General features: G+C 40.1%; 1 protein-coding gene across 5 annotated transcripts in view; it reads right to left on the bottom strand.

The window, feature by feature from the left end:
* Positions 1-4978: 4978 nt before the first annotated feature.
* ZCWPW2 (zinc finger CW-type and PWWP domain containing 2) overlaps positions 4979-23605 on the bottom strand; it is a 138109-nt gene continuing 119482 nt past the window's right edge. For 4 of the 5 annotated variants that reach the window (XM_043443626.1, XM_043443625.1, XM_043443624.1 and 1 more), the window contains 4 exons: positions 20375-20433; positions 16548-16615; positions 8699-8823; positions 4979-5588 (listed from right to left, as the gene is read on the bottom strand). In XM_043443626.1, the coding sequence (XP_043299561.1) occupies positions 5427-5588; positions 8699-8823; positions 16548-16615; positions 20375-20433 (414 nt within the window). In that variant the 3' untranslated portion in view covers positions 4979-5426. The remainder of the gene's footprint in view (positions 5589-8698; positions 8824-16547; positions 16616-20374; positions 20434-23605) is intronic. The other variant, XM_043443627.1, reaches the window with a different exon arrangement.

Consider the following 23605-nt stretch of genomic DNA (forward strand, 5'->3'; position numbering starts at 1 on the left):
TATGCCCAGTATCTATGGAAAAGACATACCAACTGGAAAACGAGACCCTCCGGATGGAAAAGGCCCAGGACTCGTACCTAGACTCTCCGTAGCCTAAAAGAATACCCTAATTATCTGTGTAACCGAATAGAATCATAAATTCTATTATGCTTATTGGGGTATGTCCACAGGCCTATTGATAATTGTCCACTGTTAACTACCTAGGCTTAAGGCATATGAATCACAGGTTAACTTTGATTGTATCTTTCCTTTGTTCAGACTAATTTCAGGGAATTTGGGGAGGTGGGTTTGGGCACATACACTTAGGATATATAAGGTTTTTACAAAAACTGGTCAGGGTCCTTGGCTAAGAGGAGACTCTGCCTTGGGCCCATGGTGTAATAAACTGCACTCCACTATCTGCTTTGTCCTTCTGAGTGAGTTGTTTCCCAGAACACGAGGCTACGACAAGCACTGTGGGCAGGGCAGGGGCAGGCTGAGCCCTCCCAGTTGAGGGACTAGTCCGGGCCCGGTCTGGGCGTAGCCGGAAGGTCGCGGGCAGGAGACCTCAGGCCAGCATTCCGGGTCCACCCAGGAGGCAGGACTATTTGACAGTAGGTCCAGCCTAAGGAGAAAATGCTGTGGGTACAGTTAGGAGGCAGACACCACAGCTGGTCTGTAAGATTGTTGCTGGGACCGAGAAGCCAAGTGTGTCAGAGAACTATGGCCACGATAATGCTGTGTGGTAATCCACCCCAAACTCAGTGGCTGAAAGCGGTAACCCTTTATCCTATGGCTCGCAAGGTCCCTGGGGCAACTCTGCCTCCTTCTGTAGATCACTGGGTCTGGGTCCTCACTGTGGTCTCTCCCCTCCCAGAGGGCTCACTGGGACCTGTTTCTCTCAGGGTGGTGGCAGAAGCACAAGAGGGAAAGAAGAAACATGCAAAGCTTCACAAGGTCTTGCTAAAGACTGGCACCATCCCTTCAGCCCTCTTTCATGGAGCAAAAGCAAAAGGCCGAGCCCAATGTCACAAGGCAGGGAAGTACAGGCTGCCCGTAACGAGGCCATGATGCAAGAAGACACAAAGAACTGGGCCAATGATCCAGTCAACTTCTGCCCACCTCCATGACCACGTTATTCATATCCCTCCAATGTGAAAAACATCCCCACCTCCACCCAAGGGCTCGCAGAAGTCTCGCCCAGTCGTGGCAGCAGGCGCAACATTTAGGACTCCATGAAGAACACATGGTACAAAGGTGAACTGGATCTGGGAACTGAAAGTACAAGTTACTGGCCACTCCCTCCCACACCTACGCAACAAGCAACAGTGCAATAGCCACTCCCATTCAGAGAGCAGAAACTTGATCTTCAGCAAATCTGAAATCCTTCTAGGCAAAGTAGACTAATTTCCCTGCCATGGAAGTAGGAAGTGGCTTTTTAAATTTTTATACACATATATATTTTTTATTGAAATATAGTTGATTTACAATGCTGTATTAGTTTCAGGTGTACAGGAAAAGGAATCAGTTATACATATAGCCATTCCTTTTAGACTGTTTTCCTATATACACCATTAAAGGCAGTGTTTCTTGAGTCTTGGTTCTGTTTCAAGGAAGGGGAGGGACAGCGGGGTCAAGGGGAGGGGTGAGACCCCCAGTCCATGCTCTGTCCTCTGAGACACCTCGTCTTCATGTTTCTTGTGGCTTCCTAAGAGGACACAGAAACTTACACCTGTTTTGGGTAACTAAGTTTTCCCAGCTTGCTTCCCACCGGAAGAAAATCGGGGGCTCAGAGGTCTTTGTTGCCGCGAAAACATTTCAGTTTCTCTTAGTTCAGGCTGGTAGGATTTTGATAGTGTCACTTTCTCTACAACTTAGTGGATTTTCTATGTATTTGATTGCAGTTCATTCCATGTGTAAAAATCACATTTTTTTTTTTCAAGACACGCTTCTCTCCAGATTGAATTACTAGCACTTTGAGTACATCCTGTGGCAGTGGACCCAGGCCTCTGTCCAACTGCAAGATCTACTAAATGTCATTCTGTCATATTTTGCAGTGTTACAGCCACACCCCTGTTTGGGTCTTTGCCCTGAAGCCATGTTTTCCTGCAAGTCACCTGAATTTGGTCTTTGTCTCTCTTGTGATACAATTCAACAACCATTTCCTGGATTTAACTTTTCTCCCCACAGTATATCTTAATTTAAAAATCTTTTCCTGCCTTTATTGGCTGAAGATAACAGTTTTATTTTCTAAGTAGCAACTTCTGGGCTGCTTGCAATGTTTTTTAATTGGGGTATAGTTATTTACAAGGCTGTATTAGGGTATGCTGTGCAGCAAAGTGAATCAGCCTTACATGTACATACATACCCCCTTTTTGGATTTCCTCCCCATTTAGGTTGCCACAGAGGAGTGAACAGAGTCCCCTGTGCTATATAGTAGGCTCTCATTAGTGATCTGCTTTATACATATTAACAGTATCAATAGTATAGATATGTCAAACCCAGTCTCCCAATTCATCTCCCCTTGTTTTCCACGTGTTTGTTCTCTATGTCTGTGTCTCTATTTCTGCTTTGTAAATAAGGTTATGTATATCAATTTTTTCAGATTCCACAAGTATGCATCAGTATACAGTATTTGGTTTTCTCTTACTGTTTTGTTTGGTTTTTGTTTTGAGCATGTCTCTTCCTTATAAGTAACTTGCTATATGAATTTAAAAGCAAACAATTCATTTTTTCAAAATTTTTCTCTTTGATTATGTTGCTCACAACTTTGAGTGTTTTTACCATGCAACAAATCACAAGGTGGAAAATCCTAATATTCAGATTTGCCCACTTGGGCAAATGTCCCACTTGGACCTGAAGATCAAGTTTATCTGTACTGGCCAACTCTTCTAGAACTCTATGGAGAGGCATCAAGAACTGGTTCAGCCCTAAAGAAATATGAGAATTCTTAAGTTGTACTGTGTCTCCTGTTGGGACCCAACAGAGAGAAATGACAGAGCAGGACTTCATTATTTTGAGAATTTTCAAAATCTTACCTTTGTTCCTTGGAAGGGCCACAGGTGCAGATTCTACTGGTCTGGGAGTATCTGGAACAGAAGTCTGTCATCTGTCAGCCGCAATATATGGTGGAGACAGGGATTACCAGCTATTTGATAGAGGTACACTTTACATAGGTCACCTCAGGTACCTGTATGCAAGTTTCCTCTAGAAAGAGTGAACTGCCAATTCTTTCTACAAAAACTAGACTGATTTAGAAAGTTTATGGCAGCACCCAGGTCTACAGTGAATGGATTAACTGTCTGTGGGCCATCGCCTGCCACTGCAAAGTCAGTAAGGCCAAGGCTATAGACATTACAGAGGTCTGCAAATACATACATGCACTGGAGGCAAAAGTACACAGTTTGTCTCCAATAAAAATAGAGCTAAGCCTCTTACTGGGCTTCCCAGGTGGTTCAGACAGTAAAGAATCTGCCTGCCAAGCAGGTGCCTTGGGTTCAATTCCTATGTTGGGAAGATCCCCTGGAGAAGGAAATGGCAAACCACTCCAGTATTCTTGCCTGGAAAATTCCATGGACAGAGAAGCCTGGCGGGCTACAGTCCATGCAGCCTCAAAGAGTAGGACTTAGCTTAGGAACTAAATAGCAGCAAGCCTCTTACCAATGGAAATCACTGCATAAATTCAGCTTCTTGGGGCAAATGGACCAGGTCTTCCTGGAACACAGGCAACAAGCTGGCTTTGGTGCTCAGCTCTCCAGGGTCTGCAGATCTAACCGGGGACTACACTTCCAGTGGATGCAGACTCTCCATAAGTTCACAGAGGCTGTAGACTAGGATGGTGTGGCCCAACTCATTTCAGAAAGGAAAGCAGGTAGCCTCCTCAAACTGGACAAAGACAGGCTCTTATTCCAACCCAAATGCTTGAGCGGAAGGCCCTGACATACTGCTTTACACCTCATATATTAAACTTGGTATGGTGTAACTAGTGTACTTAGGGTTTAACTTCCCCTGGTAGGCAGACGCACTTTCCTTACAACACTTTCCTTCGGGCCCAGCAAGAAGCTCTAGCTCTAAGTGTGGGGTACTGCTGACCTCTAGGCCTGCCCAGGAGGCAGCTAATCACACAGAACCCCTGGTCCCAGGGCCCGCAGAAGCAAGTGTGTCACCACTGGTTCTGCTGAAAGGAACATGCTGGTCTATGAGGCATTGGAGAAGCATGGCAGGGTGGTTGGAAGAGAACAGCTCTGAGCCAGTGACAGTCACCATTATAAGCTGCGTATTTTCCACGTCTTCAGACTGTTTCCTATACTTCCTGTAGATTATTACCTTTCCTTTCACAGCAGCCTCCACTCTGTTGATGGGGAGAGGCCTGGCTCAGCTCTGATGCTCACCTCCCCGCATCACACGGCACTCCAGCCACTTTAATCACCAGCAAGTCCTGGATGCTCCCTCTTCCTCTCTCCTCAAGCTCTGGTCTCTGTTTCCAGGTTTTCAAGTGCTTGGAATGCCCTTTCTCCGACCCCTGCCCCCAGGGAGAGGGAGCAGTCTAGAGAAGGAGCCAAATAGAGTGTAGAGTTGGAGGTGGCTGTGCACACACACAATCTGATGAGCCAAGGCCCCGACTGAGAAGCACAGCCACCAGACCGCTCACAGGGACCCCTAAGGAGCGGGGCTCCCAGGGGGATGCTAGGGGAGTGGTACTGCAGGATATACTTTTCCTTCTCTATGCTGCTTACATTTTCCCACAGTGAAGGTGTTTAACTTCTCTCTGTGTTTTAAATTACATCTCCCATCCTTGCCTCCAGAGATTCTGACTCAGCGGGGAAGGGTCCAGGATTCTGATCTTCCAAAGACCCTTCACAGACTCAACTAAACAGTCAGTTTGGAAAAAAAAAGAAACAGTCAGTTTGGGAACTGTGGTTGAAACGATTGTTTCCAAAATAATAAGGCAATTAACATTTTTGTTTTTAAGAAAAGCTCCAACTCTATTACACAATCATTTCTTATTATTTCCTTTTATTTTGCAGTAGCTTATTTCTACTACAAATATACATTCTCTAAGAATATTAGATTTGAATTATTTGTAAGAATTATAATAGCATTGGCAGTCATTTTAACAGTTAGCCACACTTGAACAAAGGGTCTAAATTAAATCATTATAAAGCATGTATTTGTGAAGTAAGTTTCATAAACTATTCTAAAATTAAGGCAAACAAGAAAAAAGTCTACAAATATAAATACCAGGGTTCTCAGATTCTAAAATTACAACATTAACTTAAATACCATCTGATTATCTCTCAAAACAATGGATATTCTCAAAAATACGAAGTACAAAGTTATTATAAATAACAACTTTGGTAAAATGTTTCACAAAACATTTTTAACTTTGGGAAAATGTAAAGATGCAAATGTTTTTATAACTAACTTTTGAAAATATCTATACTGCCTTAAAATTCAGACATCAAAGCATCTATTTCTTTAAACTTCTTAGTTATATTTTCAATACATTCTCCAGCTTTTAACCTTCGCCCATCAATTATAAGACAGTCCTCTTCACAGTGGTTTTCAAGAGAGCTGCCTGCAGGAACTTCAGGGCCACATTTAGGTAACTGTAAAAATAACCACAGAAGTCACCAAATTTACTTGAAGACCAGGCTTAATTATCTGAACAAAACATAAAACCATCAGTAACTCCTTAACAAGGTGTTCTGTTATGCTGGTGGTCAAATAATGACCCCTACATAAAATATAATGTACGGTAAGTGTCAGTGTAAAAGTAACTGAATATTTAGTCCTATCTCTACTCCTCGACATCATATATTTTTAGCTTTAACTTTTTGAATTGGAAAAATGTGATCATTAAAATTAAAATTCTGCAAGTTTTCTGTTTTTTATTTTAAAACTAACCATTACAGAGAATACAAATGACAACTGTTTTAGTCACACTTCTGATGACTATCTTCTCATAAGCACCTGAATTCCTTGTGAACATTAAGTGTGTGCGCTGGTTTAGTTTGAAAGGTCACAGGTAAAAACAAGGCAAACATACACATGTACACACGAGATTTACAACTTCAGGGTTCATTAAAGGCAGAGGTAACTTCCCACACAATGTGGAAAAAAAAAACAACTCACGTAGTTTAAGCAAGTACTTTCTACTTTCATGTATCAAAAATGTACCTTTTAATACAAAGAGGTATTCAGTAAACTCTGTCTTATTTGTATATGGATTATCTAGTTTGTGAATTATTTAGGTGGATTTTATAACAGTCTGAAATTAATTCCCTTCCATTTTTTTTCCAAGTCAGGGCATGTCAACCAGTGTTAATGTTAGCTAAGAACATAATTAGAAAGGTGAGTCTACTGAGGAAAACAATCTTTGAGTACTTCAATGACAAACAAAAATGGATTTTGATTATCCATGTGTGTATGCTTTTGTTCATGTTGCTCTTCTCAATTCATTGGTATAAGTGCTTGAGAGTAATCAACTTGAAACCTCACACATGAAATGCATGATGAAAACATCATATTCACAACTTTGAAAACAGCTCAAACAATATTTGCCCAGAGAATAAACATGCTCAGAACATCAAAATTATCAGGTATCTCCTTCTGGTGTGTTAGCTTATAAAAGATCACTTTCTTTAAGAAAACACTTAACCACTTTCTGAAAACAAAATACATCTTCAATGTTAAATACCTTTGGAAGCCACATTAATTTTTCCTACTAACACACACACACAAAATGGAAGGAAGAAAAGAAAGGAGAAAAGAAATCCCTTAGGTGATCATTTCTTTACCTTTAAGCTGGAAATTGCTCCAGCTCTGACAGCTGGTCTCATTGCTATTCTCCTCATTTAAAAGTGAACAAGGCCTTAAGTACCCCAACCTGGCATGAATTCCAGGCTTCTAAAGCTCTATGTGGAGAGAGGCTTACGAACCAGTCAGCAGGCAGCACTCACCTGCCTGCCAGCAAGTTAAAACAGTTAATTTTTATAATTCCTAAATGCCTTTTGAAAGCATAAAACATTACAAGAATCTAAAACAAAGAGCAAGCTCCTGCCTGGTGATGTATTAAAACTATGTATTTTACCTTAAGACATAAAAATCAGAAGTAATTTTCTGTTCTATCAAGTTACTAGTTATAATGGCAAAATAGAAGCCAATTTTGTGGCTGTAAAAGCTCCAGGACATTTCTATAAAAATCAACCTGCCTGTATTTTTGAATAGACAAACTGCTAAGACTGAAAAAAAACATTGCACAAAACCATATGGTGCTCAAACAAAATACACATTTGCCAGAAAAGAATAATTTATATATTAACTACATGTATACAATAAATGTCACCAATCTATAGCTCTTGTTCTACGAAGGCTAAGATCTACAGAGAGAACAAGATTTTTTAAGGGACTCTGATCAGAGAAATAGTATTCGCAATCCATGGCAATTCAAGAACAAGTTGAGATCACTGACCAAGAAAACAATTATGTTTTTCAACTCAGTGTTTTTACCAATAATTTCATTTATTTAAATTTTATTTTCCTTTACAGTTTGATCTCAACTGCAAATTTTGTGTATTTTCATGATTTGTAACTTAGTCAAGAAGTGTTTAAGAATCATCTTTGTTCTTGCTGAAGTTCTGAATGAAATTAGCCAAAGTGGATGAACAATCTTGTCCATTTACAAAGCCACTTTTTCTGCACCTCAGAACAGAAGACTTGGGAATGCGTAGTTTTGCAAAGTGAGCATGTGGTAACAGAGATCAGGTGAAGAATTCTTAGCCCCTATTCCCTCCAGAGGCTGCCACTGCCAATTCTCATCTGTAATAATAGCCAGTCTTAGGAGTCAATTACTCTGCAAAGCACTTTTTCTGGTTTGCCTCATTTAACAGTCCTCTGAGGCAAGTGACAGGCAGCCTTGTCCAGGCCTGAGTCCTCACTGCCTGGACCAGGAAGGGGATGCAAGGACAGTATCCTGAGCCCGTCTCCCATCCCCTGCCTCCTGACTCCAGGCACAGTGGATAGCCAAGTAAGGGAGTGAGGAAAGGAATGAAATCGGAAGGATCCAGGGCGCTCACTGCCACGCCCCTCCTGCTGGACCACCTCGTGTGAGCGTCTGCCTCCCGGCTGACTTCTTTCACACCTGCTACCCTGCTCTGTGTTAATGACCTTGGCTTGCTGTAGTGCTGAGCAATGTGTCAACAACTTAAAATTTCTGCTGTCATTGATAAGTACTGAATGCAGTAGGCACACAGGGCCTTTCTCAGCCCAACATGGCTGGCCAAAAGAAAAAAAAAAAAGACAACCCAGTTAAGAATGGTGAAATAGAATCTGGTGAAAAATGCCCCACGGAGGTCAGCCCTGTGCATGACCAGGCAGGGCAGGTTTCCAGGGGGCCTCGTGTCCTGGGGCTTCTCCTGAAGGCGAAGATCAGTACCTCCTTGGCGTCAGTGACTCTCACTATCCCTCTTCATTCCAGCCCCAAAGACCCAAAATAAAACAGCTCCTTGGCTCAAGTGTAGTCTTTTTAAAGACTGATAGATGCATTCTAATTTCTCCACAGGCTACTAGTTTCTTGTTCACCTCATGATAACCAAGGGCTCAAATTTCAGAAGTGAAAGGAATTTCCCATATAATGGAAATGAATATCTGGGAACAATTTCTGCCGTTAAAGGATCTGACGTTGCTCTTTAGGCCCGATGGTCATTATGGATCCTACCTTTTCTCCTGTATTCGCTTCCTCTCCGCACTCCTCTTCAGACTTCTTGTGGGTGGTTGTGTGCTCCAGAGCTTGCTCTAGCATTTGCTCCAGCTCTTTCAGTAAAAATTCTGTCTCAGAGACAACTAAAGAAACGTTGTTAATATAGTGAAAAAAACCCCCTACACCTTAATTAATTCTATCTAATTCATAATCTTAACCACCCTCAAAGAGGACATTTTCTAAATGTTATGAGGCAGGAGGAGAAGGGGATGACAGAGGATGAGATGGTTGGATGGCATCACCAACTCAGTGAACATGAGTTTGAGCAAGCTCCAGGAGTTGGTGATGGACAGGGAAGCCTGGCGTGCTGCAGTTCATGGGGTCACAAAGAGTCGGACACAACTGAGTGACTGAACTGAACTGAACAAGATAAAAAGTATTTTGCATAACTTTCAGTTATAGCCTCTCCCTGATGCAAAATTATTGTGGATTTCCAGGTGAATCTTTTATAATTATTCCTTGGCAAATGTGAGTGACATTCTTACTATATGTAGACTATAAGGATCCCTGACACTAAATTATTTTTTATTTATTTTTTAATTAATTTATTTATTTTAATCAGAGGCTAATTACTTTAAAGTATTGTAGTGGTTTTTGCCATACATTCACATGAATCAGCCATGGGTGTACATGTGTATTTTTAAAATAAGAAGCCAAGGGCACCAAATTAAATTGTTACTTATAGATCAGGAATCAGCAACTTTTTTTCTGTGAAGGACAAGAGAGTAAATATTTCAGGCTTTGTGAGCCAGATGGCTCCATCACAACTACTCAATTCTGCTGTTGGAAAGCAAACCACACGTGAGTGCATCTCATTCATTTCCAACTCTTTGCAACCCCACAGACTGTAGCCCACCATGCTCTTCTGTCCATGGGATTTTCCAGGGAAGGCTGCTGGAGTGGACTGCCATTTCCTCCTTCAGGGAAACTTCCCAACCCAGGGATTGAACCTGTGGCTCTTGTGCCTCCTATATTGGTAGGGGGATTCTTTACCACAGCGCCACCTTCAACCAAATGAGAGTGGCTATGTCCCAATAAAACTTTATTTACAAGAACAAGCAGCAACTGATAATCGTGAGCCACAATTTGTTAAGCCCTGCAATAAACTATTAAAACCACTGTTTAAAAGGGGAAGCCACATAATTAAGTGTCAAGGCTAAATCCAGGCTGAAAATGTAAAGTGAAAGTGTTAGTTGCTCAGTCATGTCCGACTCTTTGCGACCCCAGGGACTGTAGCTCGCGAGCCTCCTCTGTCCATGGAATTCTCCAGGCATGAATACTGGAGTGGGTATCCAGTCCCTTCTCCAGGAGATCGAATCCAGTTCTCCTGCATTGCAGGCAGATTCTTTACCATCTGAGCTGCCAGGGAAGCCCTAGTCTATTCTTAATCAAAATATCAATGCATCTCAACTGCCAAATCTAATTTTTAAAAAAATTCATACACTTATAAAGGCTGTGCAATTTTTCTGCTACTGTGACAGAAACATGTAAGTAAGCAAAATATCCAGTAATTCATCAAACTTGCTGATATAAGATAATATTCCCAACAAAGATATAAATACATAATATAACTCTATAGAGCAATTGCTGATTAACAATATCAAATGAGTTCCCTATTTAAATAAAACAAACATTTTCAATTGATATCGAATCTTTCTGAAGTAAAGATCAAGGGAGGAGACTAGTGGCCTGCTCCTGCACAGCAGACAGATGGGGCCCTGAAAAGTCTTTCAAGGGCAGCATGACTCAGAGAGAAAGAAACACGCCCCATCATCTTCCACTCTGGTTATACAAATCTGACATATACCCCATCATCCGCTACTCATTGGCAGGTCACCAAAAACCACATCAGGGATGTAGAGCAGCTGAAAGTTCATGGAAACCCAAGCAGGGCACACCCTTCAGGGCTAAATATTATCAGTGAATATGGAAGCAAGGTGTTTCCAGCAATAATAATAATAATTTTAATTTGTGTAATATGATATACACATCCATCCATTTGTGTGTGTGTGAGTTTTACACAGACAGGTATCCTTATAAATTAGGCATGTTATAAGGGTAATAAACAGAGATTATTAATGTGAAACATTCCAGTTCAAAAGAATCCATTTTTATTACCATTTTCTTTTATTCAACTGACAAATGTTTCCTGTGTGCCTTCTAAGGGCCAAGGACCCAAGAGAAGAGCCACAGGCCCGTGAGCCCTCCTGAGCGTCATCCTCACCCAGCCAGTCTCAGGTTTCCTCTGTGGAAAACTCTCAAAACAGTTTGAAAGCAGTTTTCTGATAAGCCATTCTATACCTTAGAATCAGTTCCTATGTTCAGAAACAACACAAACAAAAAACTGTGACTTACACGTGAATTGTAAGCATATAGATCTGTGTTCTGTGGTAACTGCTAATGCCTAAGAACACAGAGTGTAAGCTACCACATTCTAGAACAACAGTATTCCAAATCTGGGGCATAAGAATCATCTGAAGATGATTAAAAAATAGGAATGCAACACCATGGCTTCTGAATTAGAATTTTCTACAGGAAAGTCCATTTTCATGGAAGCACTTGTGTTGAGAGTCACCTCTCTTTGTGACAGATTTCTTACTTAGTAACTTGTCACTTAACAACAAGAGTGTGACTATCTTCACATCAATTCCCCAGTCCCACTCATGGACGTTGTGTTTTCCTATTTTACATTCTGAGTCTATGAAAATTGATAGTGACACTTAATGCACTGTTGAGAAGACGAATTTTGAGCTCTGCTATGAAGGAAAAATGGTACACAAACATCTTTATATTTCTAAGCTGTCTGTGAAAGTCGCTCAGTCATGTCCAACTCTTTGTTGACCCCACGACTGTAGCCTGCCAGGCTCCTCTGTCCATGAAATTCTTCAGGCAAGAATACTGGAGTGGGTTGCTGTGCCCTCCTCTAGGGGATCTTCCCGACCCAGGGATCAAACCCAGGTCTCCCACATTGCAGCTGGATTCTTTACCAGTTGAGAGAGCAGGGAAGCCCTTATATTTCTAAGGCTAGACTACAATACAATCAATTTATGATAATGAATGTCATTGCCGAGTGCCACTGCAGGCTCTCTGTTTTTCAAGTGATCTGGAAAAACATGTATACTGCCTTTCGATCAAAGGGTAGACAAAGTAATGGATGGCTTCATAAATCAAGTAGGGTTCATAACACCAACTTGACTGATGTCAAAGTCTGCTTTCAGAACAACACGAGGCTTGCTTTTCTAAAAGGTATTCCTATACTGTAAACACAGAGTCCAAAAATAATTCTCAGAAATTGCAGTTACTGTAATCTACAAACGAGGTTATCAAAATTGGTCAATGATCTCCAAAGATAGAGACAGAACGCAGGCCTGTGCTGACTGCATGACCAATCATCTTCTATCAATCCTGATTATCCGGTAGTTTTCCTGACTTGCTTCAATTTGTTGTCAAGAGTAAAGTGGTACCATTACAGCTGCTCTATCACTCAGAAAAAGTGGGAGGAAAAAAGTAAAGAAAAAAGAAAAAAAGGTATCTCTCCCACTGAAGTATGAATCTGGCTTTTTAAAATGTATTTTTATAAAATAAATTAGTGCTGGTTTTTCACTCCTGGTAAGAAATAACTTACTGTTTATCTCAATAAATCAGTCACTATTTTAGAAAAAGCCATCAATGTATAATATATTTATGAAGTTTTCTTTATTCTCTACTTCTCTATTAAATGCTTAAAGAAGCTATTTCCTCTTTTATATAAAGAGGCCACTGGTTCAGTTACTTCAAACTTGGCACTGAAAAACAGCATCTTAAATAAATTTTCAGGGCCATTTCAATGTTGAAATTTTGAAGCCATTCTTCCAGAGGAGAAGGGTGAAGAGGAGGAAAAAGCACTTGGTTTTGATTTGTTTTCAAGTAACCACAAAGCCTCTTCTATCAGCTTAGGATGTAAATGTAGAGATGAGGGAACTACAGGCTCAAGTGAATGAAGAAGGTGCCTACCTAGAACAAACAGACACAGGGGGCAGGAGGGCCCAGAGGATAAAGATAACTCCCAACCCTGAGCAGGCAGGCCAAGTCTGCCTTCAACAGCAAGATAGCAGCCTTCTCCCCCGTCAGCCTTCTGCCCCCACCCAGGCCTAAGGCTCATCTAGGCATCATCCAGACCTTTTCTGTATCAGCCATTCTCTGCCATGCTCACCTGTCCCAGGTGAATGATAAACACATCCCTTGCTAATTTACTCATGAATGTTAGTAGACTGTTAACTAATCCAGGGTTATATGTCAATATAGGAGGAGAAGGGGAAGACAGAGGATGAGATGGTTGGATGGCATCACCGACTCAGTTGACATGAGTTTAAGCAAGCTCCAGGAGTTGGTGATGGACAGGGAAGCCTGGTGTGCTGCAGTCCATGGGGTTGCAAAGAGTCAAACACGACTGAGTGACTCAACTGATACTGATGATATGTTAATCTTTTACTAAAACTTCTAGAGACTGCCTACTCCACAAAGAGAAATGAGGTATTTACCAACAGACAACACTGATACAATGAAACAAGTGACAAAAGCTCAAAGACTAAAAATAAGAGAAGTAAAAATCTGTTCATTAAGGGGGATATGAAGGGCAATAATTACACTTTAAAAAGATGCTTAGAGCAACTAGCAGTGCTGTATGTGACTGTGACTGCACGGGTGCTCAGTCATGTCTGACCCTGTGACCCCATGGACTGCAGCCCGTCATCCTCCTCTGTCCATGGGAAATTCCAGGCAAGAATACAGGAGTGAGTTGCCATTTCCTACTCCAGGGAATCTTCCTGACCCAGGGATCCAACCCGTGTCTCCTGCATTGGCAGGCGGGTTCTTTAGCACTGAGCCACACTGAAAAACCATAAATTTAGCTTTAAGCTTCTGTTACAGCAACCAAAGAAATATTGCAAACTTTGATTAATTTTAAGAAGCTATGTGACCTTAGAAAAGGCATACAACCTATTAAGTGTCTCTGTTTCTCCACTGATACCATAGGAATTATACTAAAATGTACCTTATTCATCTCATACAGATTTTGTGAAGATTAAACTAATATATATTAAATGTTTAGAAAAGTGAAGACACAGTAACTGTTACAGGTGTATCAGGTGTATCATTATTATTCTATTATTATTTCACCATCATAGATGGAGTTTTTGGTTCCTAAACACTGAAAAAAAAAACAATGGGTTACAGAGACAATCAAATATAATACGAGATATTCCTGGTAGCAATTCCCCAAAAAATGCAGACATACTCCACAAACAGTTATCTCTTAGATTGAATCCATTTTTATAACCATTTTTCAAACTTGTAGTAAATTTACAATGCTGTGTTTTTCAGGTGTACAGCAAAGTGACTCAGTTACACACGCATCCACATATATATTCTTTCTCAGACTCTTTTCCATTATAAGTTATTAGAAAATATTACAAAACATTGAGTATAGTTCCCTGTGCTATACAGTAGGTCCTTGTTTATCCATTTCATATACAGTAGTGTGTGTATGTTAACCCCAAACTCATAATTTATCTCCGACCCCAGCATTAGATTAAATCTTTACACACCCATGAACATACAGTTTAATCATTTATGTAATGATTCCTCAACTTTTTCTGTTGTTTTCCAGAAACAGTCCTCTCTTTCTTGGATAAGACAGCTTCTCTTGCATTTTCTTTATTACAGATGAAGAAACTGATGTCTGACAAGGTAGGGCAGTTACATGTACTTGCCTCTCCCTGGGATCTCGAACTAAGGGAGAGAGAAGCAACTGCAGAGCATGAAGCCAAGAGGGCACATCACAGCTGGGGCAGCGGACAAAGGGGAGATGTGAGCACCCAGAGTGTAAAGAAAGAGGGCCCCAAAGTGGAGCTGAGACTCAAGAGCCAGATGCTATCATTTTTGTCTGTTGTTTGATCTAGGACTGATTCTACCTTAAGCTAAGAAGAAATGAGAGACATCAGAGACGTGAATCAAGGAAGCCACAGAAATATGAGTAGTGAATAAAGAATTTGAAGAGGATGCAAACTACTGAAAAAGCACCACTCTTTCAGGAAGTGGACAGAGAACACAGAAGATGAGACGCTTCTGCTCTTCAGTTCACATGGCATTGGATGAGTGAGACACAGACCAGGGAAGCCACTCTAACAGTGAACTACTGAGGCTTTCAGAGCCACGCAGCAAGGAGATTACTGATGGGCAGTCACTTCTGGTCCATGGGTCCCTGCTGCCCTAGGGTCTCTCCTGTAGGATCTTGTGCCAGCTGGAGGGGAGGAGGACCCAGCTGTGGCGTCAGGTCACCTAGGGGGAACTCACTCTAGGGATAAAATGACTTCTGTTTCTACGGGAATATGTGAGCTGATCATGTGAGGCAAAGGAACAAAGCTGCACTCCCCACACCAAAAAAGGAGGCACCTTAATTAGCAGGAAAGCAGCAGCAGACTAAGTTTAAGAAGAGAACAACAGAATTCTGTAGTGGTTTAGGAGAGAAAAGAAAGATATAAAATAACCACTCTTGTCAGGAAGCATTTAACAAGAGGCTTCCTGTGTGCTGTTTTGGATCTGTCAGGAACCCTCTGGCCCTTATTAATTCCTGAATATTAAGGAATTAAGAGGAGAGGCATGCCTTTCCTGTGGCTGAGGAATCCAGGCATTTCTCATTACAGTGATAAGTACCTCTTCCTTCTTATGAAAAAGTGATTGTTTGCAACTCTCTCTTTGATAGGGATCGTCTTACGTTTTGTAAGTCTGGAATTTTAATCTTTATGTTTGCTGAGAATAACCACCTTGTAAGACAGTATATATGCCCATGCCACATTGATTAAAACACCTTCGCTCCATCAGAGCTTGGGTCCCCGTGTCTTTCTTTCTTTCTCTCTCTCTCTCCTCTGTTTCTGGCTAATTCCTTGGAGTGCGGAGGCCCGCTGAGCTCACTTTCTTGCCTGGGCTTCTAAGACCCTCTCGAGACGGCACACTGTGCCTTCACCCACTTGAGAGGGCGCCTGGTGCCTACATGCAGCAGCGCGAGCCCTAATAGGACTCTATTGGCTTTCCGCTAAACCAGGGGACATCAGCCTCTTTCTCTCTCTCACTTTCTTATTGTCGACTCCGGACCACCAGGTTCCGGTCCAATAAAGGACAACACACCCTGTCCTTCCTTCTGTTCCATGAGACTATGTACAAATGGTGCATTTAGCCCCATAGGATGTGGGGGTGGCTACAGGAGAGGAAGTGAGGCCCGACAGCTTCTCTGGGTTCAATCGGCTATGAAACCTCTTTGTGTGGCTGCCAAAGTTCCACCTTGTAAACAAGCACGTGCCTCTTTTCAAGACCAAGGACAATGTAGAAACAGTAAAGCGCTTCTGAAAGCAAAGCCTTTCCCCCTGCAGGCCACCTTCTCCCTACAGTGCTCTAGCACCCACGGCAGCAAGTTCAGCTGGGAGCCCCAGGCTCTGCTTTTCCTCCTTCTCCTCCTTTGGCAGCCCTGGCTAAATGTGGAATAGAGAATTCTAGATTGAAATGTACTGATGTTGGTATTTCCTCCTATAACTGCTGGTGCTTTATTTTAAAAAAAATCAAACATATGACAAAGCCAGACAAAATTTAATTTGAGGGGACAGAAATCTGAAGACAATGGAAAAGCCCTCGTATGTAAATTAATGCCAGAATGCCACTAATGTTTCTCATATACATATACATGTACATTTTGTTTTCTTCAAAGGACTACAATAATGTTTGGTGGAATTAAATACAGGTAAAAGAACTAAAAGCAAGACAGGCCTTCACATACCCATGTTTTCCTTTGATAAGGCATCATCTGAACAAACATTTTCAAAAGAGGATTTTAAAACAGCTTTCCTGGAAAAAGAATTTGACAGATTTATTTTTTAAAGAACAAGCATGTATATTTAAATGATCATTCATGAATACTGGCAACAGTAAATTATGAATATATATTTCTTACCTTGAAGTATCTTTTTTTTTTTTTTGGTTAATTTACACAGTAAGGAAGGCAGTGAAAAACCAAAGGGGAATAATATTGATTTGGGCTCTCACTAGGTGAGAAGCACCAACAAGCTATCCAGCACTTTACATAGCCTATTTCATATAATCCTCCCTCCAAAAACATACTAAATTATTGTTACTCTCATTTTATGAAGAAACTGAGGCCCTGAGAAATTGAGAAATTTGACAACATAGGAAAATGGTTGAACATGACAGAACTGAATTCTGTCAAACTGCAAAATCCATGCCTTTCCCAGTATACTGTGTTGCTGATTTAGAGTCAGAAAACATTTGTTCAGGCACATCTTCTCTAACCAGAAGATCCTAAGAAAGTCATGTAACTTCTTTAAGTCACAAATTTTAAATGGAGATAATTATGATACACTTCGTATCTATTTGATAGGGTTACTGTGAAGGGTAACTGAGATTAGGAAGTGAAAGTCCTTTACAAAATGTAATTATTCATCTTCAGAAAAAGGACAAAAAAGAAAAGAAGGACTGTCATATCAAGCCAGTCTTTGTCTTTAAGCAGGACTCCTTTTCACATAGCACTGCTTACCATTCAATAAAAAAAAAAAAAAAACCTATACAATTGGTTCAATGATAAACACTAAAACTTGTTATCCATGATTTATTATAAATGCTTGTTTCTGGTTTGTACTACCTATGTTTAAATTTAAAACCTGTTTCTCATCTGGTCACTCACATGATATTAATCTTTGAAACTTACAGTTCAATACATCTATACAAACATAAAACTTTCTCCATACTTCTAAGACTACTACTTATATTATTAATTCTTTTAGAAAATTTACAACATATTTCCATACAGAAACAGAATAAAGAATCAGGGGAAGAGGAAGGTAAACTTGCAAACTCATTCTATGAGGCCACCACCACCCTAATACCAAAACCAGACAAAGATGACACAAAAAAGAGAACTACAGGCCAGTATCACTGATGAACATAGATGCAAAAATTCTTAACAAAATTCTAGCAAACAGAATTCAAGAACATATTAAAAAGATCACACATAATGACCAAGTGGGCTTTATCCCAGGGATGCAAGGATTCTTCAACATTTGCAAATCAATCAATGTGATGCACCACATTAACAAATTGAAAGATAAAAAACTCTATGATTATCTCAACAGATGCAGAGAAAGTCTTTGACAAAATTCAACATCCATTTATGATAAAAAAAACCCTCCAGAAAGCAGGCATAGAAGGAACATACTGCAACATAATAAAAGCTATATGTGATAAACCCATAGCAAACATTATCCTCGATGGTGAAAAATTGAAAGCATTTCCGCTAAAGTCAGGAACAAGACAAGGGTGCCCATTCTCACCACTACTGTTCAACATAGTTTTGGAAGCTTTGGCCACAGCAATCAGAGAAGAAAAAGAAATACAAGGAATCCAGATTGGAAAAGAAGTAAAACTCTCACTGTTTGCAGATGACATGATCCTCTACATAGAAAACCCTAAAGACTCCACCAGACAATTACTAGAGCTAATCAATGAATATAGTAAAGTTGCAGGATATAAAATCAACACACAGAAATCCCTTGCATTCCTATACACTAACAATGAGAGAACAGAAAGAGAAATTAAGGAAACAATTCCATTCACCATTGCAACAAAAAGAATAAAATACTTAGGGATAAATCTACCTAAATAAACAGAATACCTATATATAGAAAACTATAAAACACTGATGAAAAAAATCAAAGAGGACACAAATAGATGGAGAAATATACTGTGTTCATGGATTGGAAGAATCAATATTGTGAAAATGAGTATACTACCTAAAGCAATCTATAGATACAATGCAATCCCTATCAAGCTACCAAAGGTATTTTTCACAGAACTAGAACAAATAATTTCACAATTTGTATGGAAATACAAAAAACCTCGAATAGCCAAAGCAGTCTTGAGAAAGAAGAATGGAACTGGAGGAATCAACCTGCCTGACTTCAGGCTCTACTACAAAGCTACAGTCATCAAGACAGTATGGTACTGGCACAAAGACAGAAATATAGATCAATGGAACAGAATAGAAAGCCCAGAGATAAATCCACGAACATATGGACACCTTATCTTCGACAAAGGAGGCAAGAATATACAATGGAAAAAAGACAACCCCTTTAACAAGTGGTGCTGGGGAAACTGGTCAACCACTTGTAAAAGAATGAAACTAGAACACTTTCTAACACCATACACAAAAATAAACTCAAAATGGATTAAAGATCTAAATGTAAGACCAGAAACTATAAAACTCCTAGAGGAAAACACAGGCAAAACACTCTCTGACATAAATCACAGCAGGATCCTCTATGACCCACCTCCCAGAATATTGGAAATAAAAGCAAAAATAAACAAATGGGACCTAATGAAACTTAAAAGCTTTTGCACAACAAAGGAAACTATAAGCAAGGTGAAAAGACAGCCTTCAGAATGGGAGAAAATAATAGCAAATGAAGCAAGTGACAAAGAATTAACCTCAAAAATATACAGGCAACTCCTGCAGCTCAATTCCAGAAAAATAAACCAACCAATAAAAAAATGGGCCAAAGAACTAAACAGACATTTCTCCAAAGAAGACATACAGGTGGCTAACAAACACATGAAAAGATGCTCAACATCACTCATTATCAGAGAAATGCAAATCAAAACCTCAATGAGGTATTATTACACACCAGTCAGAATGGCTGCTATCCAAAAGTCTACAAACAATAAATGCTGGAGAGGGTGTGGAGAAAAGGGAACACTTTTACACTGTTGGTGGGAATGCAAACTAGTACAGCCACTATGGAGAACAGTGTGGAGATTCCTCAAAAAACTGGAAACAGAACGGCCATACGACCCAGCAATCCCACTGCTGGGGATACACACTGAGGAAACCAGAATTGAAAGAGACATGTGTACTTCAATGTTCATAGAAGCACTGTTTATAATAGCCAGGACATGGAAGCAACCTAGATGCCCACTGGCAGATGAATAGATAAGAAAGTTGTGGTACATATACACAATGGAATATTACTCAGCTATTAAAAAGAATGCATTTGAATCAATTTTAATGAGGTGGATGAAACTGGAGCCTATTATACAGAGTGAAGTAAGTCAGAAAGAAAAACACCAATAGAGTAGATTAACGCATATATATAGAATATAGAAAGATGGTAACAATGACCCTATATGCGAGATAACAATAGGGACACAGATGTAAAGAACAGACTGTTGGACTCTGTGGGAGGAGGCGAGGGTGGGATGATTTGAGAGAATAGCATTGAAACATGTATATTATCATATGTGAAATAGATCACCAGTCCAGGTTCAATGCATGAGATAGGGTGCTCAGGACTGGTGCACTTGGATGACCCTGAAGGATGGGATAGGAAGGGAGGTGGGAGGGGGGTTCAGGATGGGGAGCACATGTACACCCATGGCTGATTCATGTGAATGTATGGCAAAAACCACTACAATATTGTAAAGTAATTAGTGTCCAATTAAAATAAATTTAAAAAATCAGGGGAAATGTCATATAAAAATTAAACCCTATATATATTTTAATTTTATCATAATAATTTTTCATTTAAAAAGACATACCTTTTCCTTTTTCCAAATTTGGGATTTTTCTTTTCAGTTTTATTTTTGGAAATTTGCACCTGTAAAATAACCATTAACAAAAAGATGTGTTATTTCACGTGGGATATGATGAACTCAGCATAATAATGGATCCTATACAGTCTGAGTAATTTAGCCCAGAAGAGAAACTCTGGCTCCCGGCTGTAAATACACCTATAATTCCAAGTCAACAACTGCTGCAATTGCACTGACCTGCTCAACTTCTGGGAACAGTCGACTGATCCTATACAAATGCCTACCCTTATATAGACTCTCCCTTCCTCACTTCATGAACATAGAAAAACACTAAATAAGACAGCTTTTAAATTTTAATACACTTACGATCTTTAAAGAAAGAAAGAAATATTCAGATGCCAGAAACATGTGGAATGTAAATCTGTATGTTGGGAACTGACGTGTGGAAGGCCTCCAGGGAATCTGTACCAGGAAAGAGTCAAAGGGGCTTGGGATGGGGTTTTAACGTCTCAGCAAGGACAAGGAGGAGGAGGTGGAAAAATGGGAACCCTCATACACTGCTGGTGGGAATGTGGAATGGGGGAGCCATTGTGGAATACAGTGTGATGATTCCTCAATATGCTAAGTGTAGAGTTACCCTATGATCTAGCAATTCCACTCCTAGGTATATGCCCAACATAAACAAATGATATACTCATGTAAAAGATTGTGTCTGGTCATAACTATGAAACTATAAATGTGAATAACGGCATTATTCATGATAGTCCAAAAGTAGAAAGAATCTAAATGTCCATTAATGGATAGCTAATACGTGGTATATCCATATGTGTACTCAGTCACTTCAGTCGTGTCTGACTCTTTGTGACCCCAAGGACCATAGCCTTCCAGGCTGTTCTGGCCATAAGATCTTCCTGGCAAGAATACTGGAGTGGGCTGCCCTGCCCTCCTCCAGGGGATCTTCCTGACACAGAGACTGAACCTTCATCTCCTGCATCTCCTGAATTGCAGGCAGATTCTTTACCACTGAGCCACTGGGGAAGCCTGGTTATACATATAATGACATATGATCTAGCTTTTATAAATAATAAAGTACTGACACCCACTACAACATGGATGAATCCTGAGATCATTATGCAAAGTAAAAAGTTTAAAAAGTCAGACACAAAAGGCCACATGTTGAATGATTTCACTTATCTGAAATGCCCAGAAAAAGCAAATCTACAGACACAAAAGTACATTAGTGATAGCCAAGGACTGGGGGATGTGGAAATGAGTAGTGATTCCTAACAAATATCAGGTTTTCTTTTGGTAGTATGAAAAAATGTTCTGAAATCAGATAGCAGTATTGCTTGTACAACTGTTAATATATTAAAAACCACTGAGTTTTACGGTTTAAAATTAAGTTACACCTTCCTGGCAAGAATGAAGGTAAAAAAAATTTTTAATGCAGTGACTTGGAAAAATTAAAATAAGGAGACAGAATATATTAATGATTAATAACAAAAGGAACCTGGTGTAGCAATACTACTGTTAGAAAAAAGCAGATGTTAAGGCAAAAAGCATAATCAAAGATAAAAAAGGTTATTCCTTAATGCTAAAAGAAACAATCTACCATCAAAATATAACAGTCCTTAACCTGTATATACCAAACTCTTAGCCTTAAAATATACACAGAGAAACAGAATTAAAAGTAGAAACCTGATGAAGAATTTACAGGTAAAATGGGATAATTTAAATTTATTTCTCATTAAAAAGTTATATCTTAATAATCTCTCAAAGGAAGTTTGTATGAAACATTCAGGAAGTTCATATTATTATGATACTAAAGATTAAGCAGTCTTCTTTTTGTGATCTTAACCTCAAGGTCCCTGGTGGCTCAGACAGTAAAGAATCTGCCTGCAATGCAGAGGACCTGGATTCGATTCCTGGGTTGGAAAAATCCCCTGGAGAAGGGAATGGCTACCCACTCCAGTATTCTGGCTTGGAGAATTCCATGGACTGTATATAGCCCACGGGGATGCAAAGAGTCCGATACCACTGAGCGACTTTCACACACAATATTCATATAGCTTTTCCAAGACTGCTTTACATATTTATATGGTAAAAAGAAAAAAGCATACAGAAAAACTGTTGTTTAAATCAGTGATCTACATCCACAAAGACATTGTAACACTTTATTTCTATTTTGCTATTCAGGATCAGCTTACATTACATGCATATTTGAATATGAAGCAAAAGGGTGGCCACAAGTGGAAATGAAACTTAGGTAACAAGATTGTTGTTCAGCCGCAAAGTCATGTCAGGCTCTTTGTAACCTCATGAACTGTAGCACATCAGGCCCCTCTGTCCTCCACTATCTCCCAGAGTTTGCTCAGACTCATGTCCATTGAGTCAGTGATGCCATCTAACCATCTCATTCTCTGCTGTCCCCTTCTCCTCCTGACTTCAATCTTTCCCAGCATCAGTCTTTTTCAATGAATTGGTTCTGTGCATCAAGTAGCCAAAGTATTGGAGCTTCAGCTTTAGCATCAGTCCTTCCAATGATATTCAGTGTTAATTTCCTTTAGGATAGACTGGTTTAATCTCCTTGCTTTCAAAGGGACTTTCAAGAGTCTTCTCCAGCACCACAATGCAAAAGCATCCGTTTTTCGGTGCTCAACCTTCTTTATGATCCAACTGTCACATCCATACATGACTACTGGAAAAACCATAGGTAACAAAGTGCAAACTGTTTTATAGGTATTAGTAGAGAGAAATACTGTTAGACAACTTCCATAAATGAGGGTGAGTTGTGTTGGTGATAATAAATTCCTCTCTACTTTGTTTAACACTCGTCAGATGCCCTGTGCCTCTTTGGTTTTTCTAGTAGTCATGTATAGATGTGGGATTTGGACCATAAAGAAAGCTGAGCACTGAAGAATTGATGCTTTTGAACTGTGGTGTTGGAGATGACTCTTGAGAGTCCCTTGGACTGCAAGGAGATCCAACCAGTCCATCCTAAAGTAAATCAATCCTAAGCATTCATTGGAAGGACTGATGCTGAAGCTGAAACTCCAATACTTTGGCCACCTGATGCGAAGAACTGACTCATTTGGAAAGATCTGATGCTGGAAAAGATTGAAGGCAGGAGGAGAAGGGGGCAACAGAGGAGGAGATGGTTGGATGGCATCACTGACTTGATGGACATGAGTTTGAGTAAACTCCAGGAGCTGATGATGGACAGGGGTCCCAGCATGT

Source organism: Cervus canadensis, chromosome 22 (assembly GCF_019320065.1).
Source record: "Cervus canadensis isolate Bull #8, Minnesota chromosome 22, ASM1932006v1, whole genome shotgun sequence".
NCBI lineage: Eukaryota > Metazoa > Chordata > Mammalia > Artiodactyla > Cervidae > Cervus > Cervus canadensis.